This window comes from Podarcis raffonei, chromosome 6 (assembly GCF_027172205.1).
Source record: "Podarcis raffonei isolate rPodRaf1 chromosome 6, rPodRaf1.pri, whole genome shotgun sequence".
In the NCBI taxonomy this organism is placed as follows: Eukaryota; Metazoa; Chordata; class Lepidosauria; order Squamata; family Lacertidae; genus Podarcis; species Podarcis raffonei.
Genome location: NC_070607.1, coordinates 74,757,568 through 74,774,143, shown reverse-complemented (window position 1 = coordinate 74,774,143; position 16,576 = coordinate 74,757,568). Strand labels below are relative to the sequence as shown.

General features: G+C 40.9%; 1 protein-coding gene across 4 annotated transcripts in view; it reads right to left on the bottom strand.

Moving 5' to 3' along the window:
* Window positions 1–16,576, bottom strand: part of DHX35 (DEAH-box helicase 35) — a 42,635-nt gene that overhangs the window by 5,474 nt on the left and 20,585 nt on the right. For 3 of the 4 annotated variants that reach the window (XM_053394057.1, XM_053394058.1, XM_053394059.1), the window contains exons 10-20: window positions 14,742–14,838; window positions 12,261–12,419; window positions 11,197–11,407; window positions 10,580–10,704; window positions 8,322–8,376; window positions 6,753–6,848; window positions 5,575–5,669; window positions 4,675–4,752; window positions 3,269–3,398; window positions 1,133–1,214; window positions 508–579 (exon numbers count right to left, since the gene is read on the bottom strand). In XM_053394057.1, the coding sequence (XP_053250032.1) occupies window positions 508–579; window positions 1,133–1,214; window positions 3,269–3,398; window positions 4,675–4,752; window positions 5,575–5,669; window positions 6,753–6,848; window positions 8,322–8,376; window positions 10,580–10,704; window positions 11,197–11,407; window positions 12,261–12,419; window positions 14,742–14,838 (1,200 nt within the window). Of the gene's footprint in view, window positions 1–507; window positions 580–1,132; window positions 1,215–3,268; window positions 3,399–4,674; window positions 4,753–5,574; window positions 5,670–6,752; window positions 6,849–8,321; window positions 8,377–10,579; window positions 10,705–11,196; window positions 11,408–12,260; window positions 12,420–14,741; window positions 14,839–16,130; window positions 16,359–16,576 lie in introns of all 4 variants that reach the window. The other variant, XM_053394056.1, reaches the window with a different exon arrangement.

Below are 16,576 nucleotides of genomic sequence, written 5' to 3'. Positions count from 1 at the left end.
TTGGGTTACTAGCGAGCCTGGAATGTCATTCCCAATGGTTGGAAAACCATCTAATGCAAGTGTACGTTTTTATACCGCAATCAAAACACAAAGGCAGCACTACCAGTTACTGCTCATTGCATCATCCTTCAAAATTGGAGGATATGCACAAGATATGCTGAATTTCACATGCATGCCTTTGTAAAGGCATTACAAACCTCCCCACTGTCATGGAAGCAAATGTTTACACCTTCTCAGATCACAAGCTCCTTGATCCTGCTGTTTGGGAGGGGGAAACCAGCTACTTGGCTTCCCAGTCATGCAACAACTTCTACAACTTGTTGCTGGTAGTGCTCCATCTACCTTTATCGCTTTTTCTCGATGTAAGTATAGTGTGGAATGAAGAGTACAGCACGTATTCTGAAGCCACAATCTACCAGATGGGATGTGTTCTGTGAAAGAAGCAACTCTCAACGATGTAGAGTGTTAAGCTCAACCAGCACGCTAATGAAAACCTTTTCAACGTACCAACGAGGAGGCTTCTCTGCATACAGCACTGAGGTGGGGTGTATATAAAGTTCATGGTCATCGCGAATAGTCCTTGAAAGAACAACAATTATTTTAGACTTATAATATTTATTCATTACACAGCAATGGGACTGTGCCTAAAAATACACCTTTTCCCCCTCAGTTATAAGCCTGATCGTAGATAAGCAAAACTATCAAAGGATGCTGAAAACTGACCTGGAAGCTTGTTTATTTATTGGTGCCTTTGAAATACCTTTCTTTACCTCTTATTCGCCTGAAATATTGCTCAGTCCACTTAGTGGACTGCTTCAAGTTTTTTTCCAGTCTCTTCTAAGCTGTTGAAGCTCAACTAAGCCAGGAGACAGAATGCTAATTTGTTTCAACCTGACGTATTACCAGCTGATGGTACTGACAAGGAAGCATCATTATTTTTTTATGGCTACTGGCTTTCCAATGAACCCTTTGTAAGGATTTAAAGACAATTCTGGTCTATATGGCCCCACTATGTTCCCTTTTATCTTCCCCTTACTCTCAGAGGCCTGAACTACAGTAATTATCACTAGTAAAGCCAGGACAGTGTTTTTTTTCATTTTGGGATGCTTATCACAACAAACCTCACATTTACCTGTATGCTCCGGTAGAGTGAAATCTGGCTGCATTAGCAAAGAATCCAGAAACTATACACCTTAGAACAGGGTCTGGATCTCCTAAAAGGAGGAAATGGACCAGTCATTCCACAAAGCTCATCAGATAACACCAGCTTTCTCCAACATTGTGTGCTTCAAATGTTTTGGACTACAACTCACATCAACTTCAGCCAGTGTGGCCAATGGTCAAGAGCAAATTAAGTGCCTAGTCAAATGATCGCAAACGAGCAGGGGGGAAAGTGGAACTCTGAAGGAATTTTTAAATTAGTTTAGTGCTCATTATTTGGGATATTAAGCATCACATAGCTGTTTTATCTCTTTTGAAGCTCAATAGATGATTGAATTGTTATCACAACCAGATAAAATAGGTGGAGCTGATCATTTATCTGTGGAAATCACTTTCTGAGATGTGACAGATCTCGGACATCTTTTGGAAGGACCAAACTAAATTTTGCATGGCAAACACATGTAACACATTGTCTGGGGTTTTTTTAAAAAAAGTTTGAACAAAAACCAGCTGTGGGAGGCTGACATTTTGAGAATAGAATGGTAGGGGATGCTTAACCTTTCTCTACTGCTGGTTTTCTGTTCAACACCACTCCCCCCCCCCCAGCTGCTCTTCCACTTGCAAAGGGAAATAATACAGGCACATATCCTTTCTACCTAGGTGAAAAAGGAGCTGAGGGAGTGAAGGGGCGGGGGGGGGGAGCCAGATGAAAAGTCGCTAAGCTCCTATCCCTTCGTGTGTGTGTGTGTGTGTGTGCGTGCGTGTGTGTGTGTGCGCACGCATGCACACACACACAATTCATCTGCTGAAATCGACATCTGCTTTCCATTAAAACAACAAAAATCACTACATGCATCTGCCCTAAGCTTTTCCTTACTGTGGCAACTGTTTAACAAAAAGAGGAGGAGGGAAGCATTCTTCCAGACCTGTTTCGGGGGGGTTTGTTTTTTGTTTTTACATACATAGGGCGGTATGCAAGTTTTACTCAGAGCACACTAAGTCATGTTAATTAATTTTAATGAGTTTCCTCTGAGTAAAACTTACGTTGAATATCACCTACAATTTCAGTAGTTTTAACATACACTGAACTTCAAGTACTATGGCGGGTTATATTTTATAGTATTGTACTACAGAACTGGGTTTTTGTTAGCTATCCTGATAACTTAATTGAAGGGTGAAGAATAAATCTTAATAACAATATCCCTGTGATTACATTTATCATGTATGCCCTTTATGTTTACAATCACCTGGAACCAAGGTATGCACACGTTTAACTTATGCCGAGCATGCTTCTGATTATCGTGTTCTCTTTAATAAGCACCTTCCTGCTTAAGCAATTTTTCTGGTTAGGTGTGTTCACTTCTGTTTCCACAATACACTATACTGTTGCCTGGCTCCCCCCGCCCCCCCGCCGACAATGCAACATATAATCTAGTCAAACATAAACAGACTTTGCAAGGAAGAGGGAAGTTTCAGATGCCAAAAGGGCTGTCTGCAAAGCTAATAAAGTCTATTCCAGTTTCCAGAACTCATGGGTTTAAATAAATATTCAAGCTTGTTATACAAAGACTGAAATGAATGTAAAAGTGAGGAATAGGTGCTCTACACTTAGTACATTAGAAAGCTTTTACAGTAGTAAAAACACAATATACATCGCTGAAGCAGTGTAAAGCAAATGGATAAAAAAGATCATGCTAAAAAAATCCAACGGTGGAATCCAACGGTGACTGTTCACTGACGGAAGGCTTTCATTCAGAAAAACAGGAGGCGGTAATTTTTGGTGGCACCCCTACCCATTACTGCAGTCCCCTATGCCACACTAAATCTGCTCTGGAAGGTCCCTCAACTATCTGGAGCAGATTTAGAGTGGGAATGGGCTAAAGGAAGATTGGGAGACCACCACAAATTGCCACATTCTGTTAATGCATTCTCTTCCAACAACAGACAGCCACCACTGGATTAACGCACAATAGAAAGAAACCAATGCTACAAATGTTGTGAAGCTCCCATGCAGCTCACAGTTGGCAATTCTGGGGGTTTTTTTGTACTAAACAGAGTATAGGCAATAAATAAGAAATTGCCAAGATCTCTTCTCTCTTGCTCATACCTTCACTGGACTTTTTTGGTACTTTGAACTTGACAAGAAGTTTTTTCAGCTGCTCTCTCACAGTTGTGGCTCGGACAAGACCTTTATAATTCAGAAAGTGATCTTGACACCACTGGGAACTCTTGTTGTGCTGCAAAGAAAAAGGAACAGCTGAACGACCTTAAAAATCTTGCTTTATAAAGGTGTTTTAGCTCTGACTTTATCTCCAGGTTTCTTTTCCTAATATTATGTGAGTGGGGATGCATGCACCAGCCAAAAATCAGTTTGCAACAGATCAGTCTAAAATCCTACAACTCTCCTGGCAAGAACAGGTCATGCTGAAGGACGGAATCTGGAAAGGAGACTCTGGTACTTAGCTACTCCTGCATTTCAAACATATCAGTTGATCCTGGGAAAATCTCATGTTAGGAATGTTAAGAAGAGACACATCTAGGCCAGTAGATTATTCTCACTGTGACCAACAAGATGCCTATGGGAAGGCCAGAAATAGGAGCTGAAAAGAACTTTTCCCACTTATGATCTGCAACAACTGGTGTTCAGGAGCAAACTGCGTCCAATATCAGAGGCAGCACCATCATAATGGCTTGTAGCCATTGAGAGCCTTGTCCTCTGTGAATTTGTCTTAACCACATTCAAAGTCATTCAATTTAGTGGCCATTACCATATCTGGTGGTAGCAAATTCCGGAGTTTAAATATGTTCTGTATAGACATAGAAGATTCAGGACAGACAAAAGTTAACTAATATTCAGTTTCACTGAATAATAATGTTGTGAGGAATTATGTGTGCCACTATCAAATTTCTTTTCATTCTGAATCTAAATTTTAGTTGACAAAGCCATTATAGATGAGGGAATTCTACAGTCAAAGCATTATTATTATTATTTTACACTCCAAGTGTAAGCAAACATGATGGTAAACAAATATTTTACAAGGTCATGGGTTAGCAGAGGACCTGGTGTGTGTGTGAAACTTGAGAGCCTCATCATTTGTTTTAAATATCACAACATACACACAAGTTCCTAGTCTTCACTGCCAAATAAACTTCAGAATGGATTGTCATAATATCCATTCTCTGAATTCCAAGAATGGCTGAATGGGGCTTTTGGTAACGTACTCTAATGCTTTAAATACACCTAACAATAAACACACCAGTGGGGCTGTGATTTTACACCCCAGGACAAACCTAGCTTGATTTAGATGAATATATTCTCTGATCAAACTAAGTGGAGCTTTAGGGCTCTGCACAACTCCCTGCCTACATCAAAACCAGAACTGACTTTGCTTCGCTCACAACACACATCTGATCCTATTAATTGCTATGTTGGATGTCCCCAAACTTCTAACATCCACAACAACTGGATTCAAGGCCGGCAAAAATCTCGTACCTCCTTTTGAGCTTACTTACTTTTATAAAGGCTTCATATGCATTAAGCATAGTGAGATGGTCACCTTCCTCCACAGCAAATTTTCTGTGTTCTCTGATCTGAAAAGGAGGAACATTTTGGTAAAGCAGCAACAACAAAACCCCACAGACACCCTTTAGACAGGAACCATATTCAGCAATATCAATAGGACTCCATTTGTGAACGAATTTGAGAACAGAATCCTCAACCTTTACAATTTTCAGTGCATCTACCGTCACTGCTTATTCCTTTCCGCATTTAGTACTTACAATTTCTTCTATGAATAACATTATTTTGTTAAAAGCATTTTTAAGGGAAATTGTACACATACCCAGTATTTAAAACTACTATGTATTTCTAATAAATCTTTGGGGGAAAGTTAAACATACTGTAATTTTCTCATGCTCACCATTTGCCACTAGAAGGTATGCACAAATAAATGTAATACAATGTTTTCAACTTAGACGTAATTTGTATGTCTGTCCAACATTTTTTTAGTGGAATAATCTCTTTAGCTACGGAATCATTCATTTTCCAACCTCTCAGAAAAAGTTTAAATGAGTATTTCATTCCTTTCCCCACATCCTGAAAGCAAGTAGCTCACTCAAAAAATATTATATTGCACCTTTCCACTTCTTGCAAAATATGCCCAAGGTGGTTAACAGCAACAAAGATTAAATAGCAATCACAATTAAAATGCAAAGCAAGAAGCATCATATGAAAACAACAGAACTGAAAGAGCCAGAAATAATGAGAGCCAAGGCAACAGAACTGCTGGAACAACATTTTTTCAGTTTGCATTGCAACACCAGTTAAGCAGTGACAGCAAACAGATTTCCTGGGCAGTGAGTTCCAGTGGCTCTTTCCAGTGTAACAGAGCTGAGTTCAGAAATGGCACTTACAGCTTGTGTCTTTTGGTTTGGAGGAATCATAAAGATATTCTGGATCTGCATCATGGCTGCAATGCTCAGGATCTCCTGTGAGCAGCCAAAATTCCCTGCAAAATGAGTTTAGGGGAGAAGGAACTTTACTTTTACACTGACAACACAAAGCACATTGAGAAAATTTTATATTCCTCACACGTGCTATATTAAAAATAGCTATAGCAGCTCTCAAAGAACTATATGACAGGAAACACTATGGGTTATATAAAGTGGTGGCTCCATCTAAGAGAAGTGCTTCTGCAGGGCAGGGCACCCAGTTTTCACCAATCCCTCTAACTTAATACAGTCCCTCTTCCCACCAAAAAAAAGCTTCCCTAAAGGCTAGGTGACCCCCTGGAACTGTATGGGATATAGCATAGAGGGCCGCAATGGGTTCGAGGGATTGATGGAAATGGGTTGCCTCACTTTGTGCAAGCAGAAAAACTTTCGCTAGCAGGATGCTATCCCTGGATACAATCCTAATATTTTGCTTCTGCAATGTAGTGGAGAACAGAAACTCTAAATGTCATTTCAAAATGCTTGTTGAAACAGCTATTTTCTAGGATAGAACATGCTGTAAACAGCCCTGTGATCTTCGGATAAATATAAATTTAATTAAATAATAATAACAATAACATAATGATAGCAGGCCAAATACCAGAACAGCAGCTGTTGATGGATTACATTTATTTAACACACATGTTTAGTTCTCAAGCAAGTTGAGGCAGGGAGCGCAGGATGTCTGCTCATCACTAGGAACCACACAGAAGATAATCCAACTAAAATCCCATATTGCTTGAGATTCTGGCAGCAATCTAATACCATCTACTGTGGCGTTGCCTGTTGCATCTCCAGAGCCATGCAGTGGATTAAAGGCTTCCAGCTCAATGTAAAACCTAGGTATGTAAACTACTTTCTTCACTATTCTCTGTTGCATCCGGCATTCAAAGACTCATTTGTTCACATTATGGTATCCAGCTCAAACAACAAATAATCAGTTTACAGCAACAAAAACAAATACAATAGAGGTGGATTTATTTATGGCACTTGTATGCCACGTACCACAACATAGAAGTCACTGGGAGACCTACAGCATATTAATTAAGCTGGACTAACGATACACAAGCTGATTTACAGTTGCATGACACTGGCATTACCTGATTCTAGGAGCATCTTTGCAAACATCGGGTTCAAAGGAAACTCAGCTATCCTGATTCCAAGAGGTTCCGTGAGGCGACAATATTTATCAAGCCCTGCAGGAAAAACAGCAGCAATATAAAATGCAAATACATACTGATGACTCAACACAGGGTTATAAAGTATTTCAAAACAAATTAATTATAGGCATGACTCTCTCCACAGAGAAGTATTGTGATACTGCATGTACTATTCTGAGGAACTAAAATTCTAGCTAAAATTTATTCCTGCACCTAAAAAGCAGAAACTGTGAGCTGCTGGGAGAATCAGAGACAAGCCATTCTGCAGCATGCAAGATGGGTTTCTTGGGCACTCCATCGAATTATAAACAAGCTGCTCTTTATTACCTCTACCAGTAAGCCAAAAGAAGCAGCCTGAATACCACTACAGTGGTACCTGTAGTACACTTCAGGTTACAAACTCCGCTAACCCAGAAATAGTACCTCGGGTTAAGAACTTTTCTTCAGGATGAGAACAGAAATTGTGCAGCATCTGTGCAGCGGCAGCAGGAGGCCCCATTAGCTAAAGTGGTGCTTCAGGTTGAGAACAGTTTCAGGTTCAGAATGAATTAAGTACTTAATTCAGTTTCAGGTTCGGAATGAATTAAGTACTTAACCCAAGGTACCACTGTACTGACTTCATCCATGAGGCAAAGCAGATGCATTTTTATTTTACTACATTTAAGCCCACTCTTCTTCTACCATGGAGCTAAAGGTGGTAAACACGGTACTCCCATGCTGTCTCCCATTCAGCTACTGACCAGATCCATATCTTCCCAGCTGCCGCAAGGTAGCTGCCTCACATGGTCTCTGATCTTGTAGCGGCACATATATAACACACCCTTACTTCTTTTACTGTAGGATTTAATTATGCGTGCTTTGCAAATAGATCTGATAGCAACCTCAGATTATAGGTATTATCACAGAGGGCAAAGAGGGCTCCTGGAGCATCTAGCCAAAGCTGCTACTAGGAGACTGGGTCCTAGCTATCACTCCCAAACTTGGCTATATAAGTTAGTGCCTTCTTTTATATAAAAACTACATAGTCAATATCCATATAGGCTGAGAATAGGAAAGCGAGAGGGTTCTAATGAAAACCCCACACCTTGAAGGACTGCTTTACTTATTATAATTCTCAATTACTCCAACGGACTATATAATGAGAAAGGCTTGTTCACATGTCTGTACTTGCAAACCACCCATGAAAATCCATCAGCGGCTTGCCTTGCACATGCGTCTCCATACAAACCAAACAGAATTATTATGGGAACACAATGGGAAAGCAACTGCAGAAAATCTGAGCATGGAAACCCGACTCAGACAGTGATTGTAGAGATAAATGACTATCTTGAAACCACAATACCCTGTTTAAAGAAAACACATTATCTCCCAGCATCTCAAAAGCCTGACGTGCTCCTCATGAGATGCTAACAATAAAAGTCCACTATTACATTTCAGTTTTCCTTTTAACATTTTGGAGTTAAGTCTAAAGTGCAGGGCCTTAGACGGAAATCAGCAGAGGAACCTTACCTCCTAATGCATAGAGCAGCTCCAAAGCTTGCACCATTGACTGAGCAGGTGGAGGCTGGGGGGAAAACACATACATACCATTTGTTCTGCCTACTGTAAGGACATTTATTACATTACAATGAACTCAAGGGACACAAATAAGGGCTCCCATGTGATCGCTCACCCAGGTCCCGCTTATGCCTGCAGGTATTTCACAGTCGAAAACTTTTTTAGATATTTCCTGAAAAGAGTTGTGAGCCATGCAGGTCAACACTGCTTCATAGCCTTGTACAGGCTGTGAACATCAAGACTTCGAAATCTTCTGGTTTTGCTAGCTACTTGAGACAAATTTCTCTAGCAGTCATGCTGGATAACATCTCAGCAAACTAGAGCCTTGCACTCAAATGGTTAGCTCAGGTGTCTTCAACTCAATGCCTGCCAAGTGCCAGTACCTTTCATGGCACCCATAAACGTTCTCAGTAAAAATCCACAATAGACTGTTTGGCTTTCCTGCTTAGTTCTTGTCCACAGTGCCTCAGCCTCTTTTAATTAAATAAGCTCCCTTAAACATATCTACATTTTATTCAATGCAAGATACAAACAGCTTCTCTCTGATGTGGGTTCATTTCCCCACTATTGATGGGGCAGCTGATAGGAGGAAGAATGGCTGCACCATTTTGTGGTCCCTTTTCTTTCTTTTTTGCTCTTTTAATTGTGGCAGACATTTTGTGTTATGCCATGCCCACATTTTGTGACCGTTGCCCACTACATTAAAAAAAAGCTGGTGACCCCTGATTAACATGAACAGAGTTTCAGAACTGCCTTGTGGAGGCACCTAAAGCACTGAAGTCCAAATATTAAGTACTAAACCAGAAACTTTAAATATTCCAGAACTGCAAGGGTAAGGTGGCACTGGAAACGGAAGTTATATATAGGATCTAATAAATCCAAAGATTTAGAAAGCTACATCAAAATCCTGCTAGTGGGGGAAATTATTTGAACAGTACAAGTATGCTTGCATTTAATATATATGTTTTATTAAATTGCTCGTGACAGCTGGAGTGTGTTGAAGGGATGACAGGGGGAACACTGCAAAACCTAGAACCATGTGCTCCAATATTTTGGCCAGAGACTGGTATTGAAGGCTGGGATGAAAAGAATCAGGAAGCAAAGAGACACTGGACTTGTATGAGACGGAATCAGAGTAAAATTAAATTTTAGTGAATCATCTGCCAAAGCTGCCCACAAGGGAACAATGGACAACTCAAGTGTGCTAGACTGATGCAACATCTTTCCATGCTACATCACCAAAAACTCTCTCTGTTGGAACTGACTATATTTGTTCAGTGCAATTTCAATGGATCCTGGTCAGAACAAGTCCAGGGTGCTGTGCTGCTCAAAGACAGGGTGTTCTGGGCATGTGGAACCTGACCAGTGCTGCTGTGACCAAAAGCTGTTCAGTCCCAGGTTACTCTATATTCTGCATGCTGCAGCATGTTATTAGCCATGAAGACCCCTAGATGTCCCCATTCAGCAAATAACGTTCAATCACAAGCTAAACATGGGAAGAGATTGCGAAATCTAGTTAACAGATCTATATATTTATCGTTATATACCACTTTCTCGGCTATTCAACATCTCAAAGTAGTTTACAATTAAAATCACAACCACCAAGCAGTCTATTGCCAATAACACCAACAGTGTCTTCACCAGAGGGGCTGCAGGGCAGAGCAAAGGTAGGGTAAGTTCCACTGCGTAAATTAACAAAACAGCAGCACTGGATTGGAAAGCCATCTGAAAATGGATGCTTTTTTTTTTCTGTGGAGGTTCCCGAGGTTCTTGCTTTCTTTACTAAAAACACAGGGCTCTTCAGAAGCAGTTAGGCAAACACTCGACCTTGGTGTTAGGTCCACCCTATCCTACTGCCTGAGTGTCAGAGCAATAGTTACAAGGCTATGAACCATTGACCTCTGATGGTCTGCTACCTACTAGTAATGTTCAGAGAACATTAGAGACTTTCAAGCTCTTTTTAACCTCTCTCCTTATAGCCTGCAGGCATTTAGAACCTTTATTCCAAAAGAGCCATGAGACATGCAGAAACAAACATAAAAGCGAAGGAATACTTCTTAATCTGGCATTTAACAGGAAGATATGCATATGGTCCACATAAACACAACAGGACAGCAGACCTTGCAGTCCTTGTAAAATGGCTTATACCGTGTAGACAAAGTTGACAAACCACAGAACACGGAAAAATTAAACAAGAATCCCATACTTACTGAGAGGAAAGGAAATCTAAGCACATTGTCAATTCCTAAAGCCTTGAGCTGCAAGATGACTGGTGCCAGGTTACTGCGCTGCATCTCGGGAATGGTGGACTGTGGCAACTTCTCAAAGTCTTCCTCTGTGAAGAGGGCACACGTTTCAAAATGCAAATCTTTCAAGTCAAAAACCTCTACAACATTCCAGAACTTAAGAAAAAACAAGAATAAACAAGACATTCCTAATGTTAACCATTATGCTTAGTAAGGAATTGAGATAAACAAGACAACTTAACTAAACAAGATGATGTTGGCAAAAGGTTTTTGAAGAAGGTAATTTTGCAGTATCTGGTGCCTGAGAATTTTTATCTAAATGCAAAAGCGAGTACTGAACATGTCAAGCATGTAGAATCAGAGATGGAAGGGTTTGAATCAGGTGAAAAAGGCCTGCAAAGTGAATGTTTCTGAGAAATGTAAACTGAGAAATGCAATCCCTGGTGCCCACACCCAACCCCAAATACAGCAAGCTGGTGGGTCAGGGGACCCCACTGAAGAGGAGAGGAAAGATTTTTAAGTACAGTGCCACCCAAGCCACAAACAAAAGAGCAAAGCTTTAAGTGTTACACACACTTCACCTGTGTAAAGTCTGTAGCATTTTCCTGAGCGGTTCCGGCCTGCACGACCTGCTCTCTGATTGGCAGAGGCCTTTGATACTGGGACAACCACAAGGCATTCAATAGCTGTTTTGGGGTTATACGCACGGAGTTTCACAAAGCCACAGTCAATCACAAATGAAATTCCATTGATTGTGATGGACGTTTCTGCAATATTAGTGGCCACTATCACCTGAAAGAATAAAGAAAGCCAGTTTCTTTGGGATTTATTATGCTTGCTGATTCCTGACTTGCTAAGTTTAAGAAAATAAAAGCAGAAAAAGTTTGCTATAAGGGGGGAATCACAATAATGGGACTCTAATTCAGAAAGTTTTCTAGGAGTGGTTAGCCTAGCAGCAATAATGCTTGTCTGAAAAGCTGCATTAAAGAAAAGAACTAAGCACGCACACACAAAACTCTGAAGGTGCTGCAAAAAAGAGAGCCATTGATTTGTATAAGGGCAGATATGTACCCTGCAGCTGAGAAGAAAAGCACAAAGTCTTCAAAGAATTAAATAAGATAAAATAAAGCAACATATTCATTACAAACAACCTGGGTGGGCATTGTTGCAGGGCAGGGGTTGTAGTCTTGCATTCAGCATTTTGAGGGAAGTAAACTAGCTACCATGAACTGCAGCAGCAAAGCATAGAGATGATTAACCTCTAAGCCAGCCTTTCTCAACCTTGGATCACCATATGCTATTGGACTACAACCCCCATCATCCATAACTAGCAGGGGCAGCAGTCAGAGATGATGAGAGTGGTAGTCCAACAACATCAGGGAGCCCAAGGTTGAGAAAGGCTGCTCTAAGCAATATAAAAATGAGTAAAAATTCTTATTTAGCAAGAAGGGTACATGGAGTTGATCCCAAGAGGGAGACTTACAGAAAACCCTACAGCATTGGTTACCAAATGCAACGTGGGGAAACGCATTGTTACCATGTGGTTACCAAATGCAATGTGGCGAAACATTAATTGATGGTGGGCAATGCCACCAATTCGCAAGCACAGTGCACTATTCATTTATGACAATGGAAGCAACTTTACCTTTCTAACGTTGGGAGATACCCTCTCAAACACTTTCATCTGCTCAGTAGCAGGTAATCCTGCATACATTGGAAGAACTCGCAGGTGTCTTTTCATCCCTGAGCGAGCAAGGACCCGGGCCTGCTCTATCAGCATAGAAACAACTGTTTCCACTTCCTCCTAGAAAAACATCAATATAAGCAGATCAAAATGAATTTAAGCTCCAATATCATATCACGGAGACTGAAGCAGATTTAGAGAATTTAAAAAACAAAATACTGTAGTGTCTCGCTAGAATTTCTTCTCACGTGTTATTTAAAAGTTGCCAGATGACCGGCGATCTTTATCCAATACTCCATGGGTAGGCAAACTAAGGCCCAGGGACCGGATCCAGCCCAATCGCCTTGTAAATCCAGCCCGTGGACAGTCTGGGAATCAGCGTGTTTTTACATGAGTAGAATGTGTCCTTTTATTAAAAATGCATCTCTGGGTTATTTGTGGAGCCTGCCTGGTGTTTTTACATGAGTACAATGTGTGCTTTTATTTAAAATGGGGCATAGGGATTTAAAATGGGGCATAGGTTATTTGTGGGGCATAGGAATTCGTTCATTGGTTTTTTTCAAAATCTAGACCGGCCCCCCACAAGGTCTGAGGGACAGTGAACCGGCCCCCTGCTGGAAAAGTTTGCTGACCCCTGCAATTACTGTGTCTTATCGTTCCATTCCAGCAGACACACAAGAATGAGAATCCGACTTTGCAGTTCATGCTTAAATACTGCACAACTTCCGAATCACAAGCTATCAAGAGGTCTGCTTTGTATACAACAAACAATGACAAGAGGATGCACAAGTGATTTCTGCTTTCTCTCTCTCTCTTGACTGAACTAAGATTTTCTTGTGATGAGAACTGCAAGCTTCAGCAGCTAGCTGGACCACACAGTGGGATAGTTCCAGGAAACCCCCCTTCCACATTACAAGCTGTAGCAGGGAAAGAGAACTTCTGAGCTGCAAATACTTTCGTTTAAGCGCTGTAAGAAATAGCTCAGCCTTTCAATTGACCAAAATAGCTATGATTTCTCCATTTCTGGAACTCCAAAAAGGTATTTGAACATAATTATTCCATACTGGTAATACAGTTGTTTTGATTAATTTAGAGGTACTGTAATAAATTTTCTTTCTACCCGGGTAGTAGAACAGTTCATACTAGCAGTACAAGTGACAGTCTTCAGAATCTACATGTTTTAATGGCATCTCTGTTTGAGATTGTAGCTTCCAAACATCTGAAACACACAGGCCAAATTCCTTCTATATTGTCAAAATTATTTCAGGGAATTTTTAACCCTTGGGATTTGCCAAGTCAAGTGCGCTCCACTGCATCTCCTGTCACTACAACCTACATTGTATGTGTGCTACAAGGAAGGCATTCTGTGTTAGAGACAGAAATATACATGGTGCTACAACCGTGGACACAGTTTGCAGAGGAGGAAGCATAATGCTGGTGTAGTTCTCTCCTGTACATCATCATTACTACTTTCACAAGTTGCTGCTATGATCAATTAAAGCCAAAGAACACAGGCACCAGTTCAGACACGTCCTAGGCTGGAAAAGCAAATGGAAAGGACCACATCTGAGGCTCTTAACAGAAACGAATGCTAAATTTGCATGGTATTGTTGTACAATAGGAGTAGCTTGCGGAGTAATAATAATAATTTATTATTTATACCCCCCCCCCAAATCTGGCTGAGTTTCCCCAGCCACTCTGGGCAGCTCCCAATCAAGTGTTAAAAACAATACAGCATTAAATAGTAAAAACTTCCCTAAACAAGGCTGCCTTCAGATGTCGTTTAAAAATAGGATAGCTGCTTATTTCCTTGACATTTGATGGGAGGGCGTTCCACAGGGCGGGTGCCACTACCGAGAAGGCTCTTTGTCTGGTTCCCTGTAACTTAACTTCTCGCAATGAGGGAACTGCCAGAAGGCCCTTGGCGCTGGATCTCAATGTCCAGATAGAACGATGGGGGTGGAGACGTTCCTTCAGGTATACAGGACCAAGGCCATTTAGGGCTTTAAAGGTCAGCACCAACACTTCGAATTGTGTTCGGAAACGTACTGGGAGCCAATGCAGATCTCTCAGGACCGGTGTTATATGGTCCCGGCGGAGTAAGTGGGAAGCTCAAGCTGTACTGAAATACAACTGATTGAACGAACTGAAATATGGCTGATGAAGCAAAACCATAGTAAGCAGGTGGAAGCAGGCGACTTAGAAGCTTCCCAAATCAGATTAGAACCACAGTGGTATTTCACAGTTTAGTATAACCCCAAACAGGTGTATGCAGCAACCCTAAATTCTAGAATTATTGAAACTATCATTTTACATCCTTGCTCCCTCTCACACACATTCTGCATAAAAAAAATGTTTTCAGAATTATTGCACAGCACAAAGTGAACATATCTTATACCAAAGTAACAATTTCAACAGGACAAACATTTCTTTTGTGTCTACCTGGCCAGTTAAAAATGCCAGTATATCCCCATCACCTTCTGTCTGATGAATTTTCATAACAGTTTCCACAGTTGATTTCACATAATCTGGAACAGGACTGTTGGAAAAAGCATAGACATGAGTTTCAAGTAAGGAAGGCAAAACATGCTCTTATCACCAGGATAAAGAAGGGAATATATAGTTAGATTTTCATAAGTAATACAGACAGCTCACATACTTGAAGTATGCTTGATACATGACCTAAAAATTAATCCTGGCGCTAGCTGGACCTTTCTGAATTCTTCACAAGTCACTTAAAATAACTTCACTTGTTTCTTTGACATTATCACAAATCCTGAATATCTGTATCTAGAGAGTCCTCCATCTCTATATCACATACACGCACAAGAATTTATTTCACAATTGCAGAAAAACAGTTCAATCAATATGTTGCTTTGACATCTAAACAAGTTACTTTTTTAAACAGTTCAGTTGTACTTATATTTGCCTACAAAGCACTCAGCATTGTAAAAACACACAAAATTGCTTCTTACTACCTGAATAAATTCTATGCATCTATTATAAGGGCCTGCAATATCCAATTTAACACAACAAGCAAATTTTGTAAGAGCCTCTAACATGCAGAGAAGGCGTTCAATATGGCAATGCCCTATATGAACATTTACATCTAACTATGGACTGGATCACACATGGAAGCTTAATACTCAATGCCTGCATCATGTGATCTTGCATATGCAAGAGGGTCATCACAGATACAACGCCATCCACAGAATTTCCATACCACATCATACAAAAGCTTTCCAGTGAAATCAGTGCACCCATTCAGCTGGTAGGACCAAGCATATCGGAATCAAGTTATGTACATGCACATATGAGGCAGCCCTATATGCACTAGTAAGTAGCCACATGTTGTTGTTGTTTTAAATCAAATAGCTGTCCTAGTTTTCCTCAGAAAGGAATGGAAATTTGTATATTTAAAAATATTAAAATAAAAATTGGAGAGATTGGAAACTCAAGCCTCTAATATTTGCATAATACGCCATCACCTCATACAGTGTTTAAGGAATGAAAAACAAAGGACTAAATTACTACATCCATATATATGCACTGCTTCATGCATCTAATGATAAACCCTGAAGACTGTCTGCTGGTTCAGCTACCCTAGACTAACATGGCTACTCTCCCAGAATGCTTTGCCACTGTTACTCGAACATTCCTCAAAGATGCCTGACACAAACATAGTAAGGTCGCAAGAACATAAAAGGGACACGATTCACAAAGCACACGATTATCCGCCTATGACACCCACATTTCCTTGCCCAGCGCAAGCACAAAAGCAAGCACTGTGTGTGCAGGGGTAAAAAAACGAGCCCACTTCTGCCACCGGACCTGTCCATCTCCTTCTGTGGAGGAGGAGGAGAGAGGGCATGAAGGTGCTGCCAGGTTTGCCCATATCCCTTCTGTGGAGGGGGAAGGGAAGGACTAAGATTCCAGGGGAGGAAAAGCATGAAGATTCCACCGAGTCCCCGTAGCACTCGTCTGAAGTCTGCTCCAGCTGGCCGGTGCAGAAGGGGACGGGGGAAGGTTCCCGAAGCCCTCCTCCACTGAAGTCTGCGCCTGTTGCTCACAAAATAGGAGAAAGACACATTCAATTGGAAAGCAAGATTTCAGGTTTACATCCTCAACGTGCCGGTACCCATGTAAAGACAACTCTTTAAAATAATACCTAAGGTCCGTTTAATGCTTCCCTTTCCCGCCCAGACTTTTGGACGACAAGCGGGTGTCACAAGATGCACGCTCCTCTAGTCACCACTTACGAGTATTAAACAGGAACA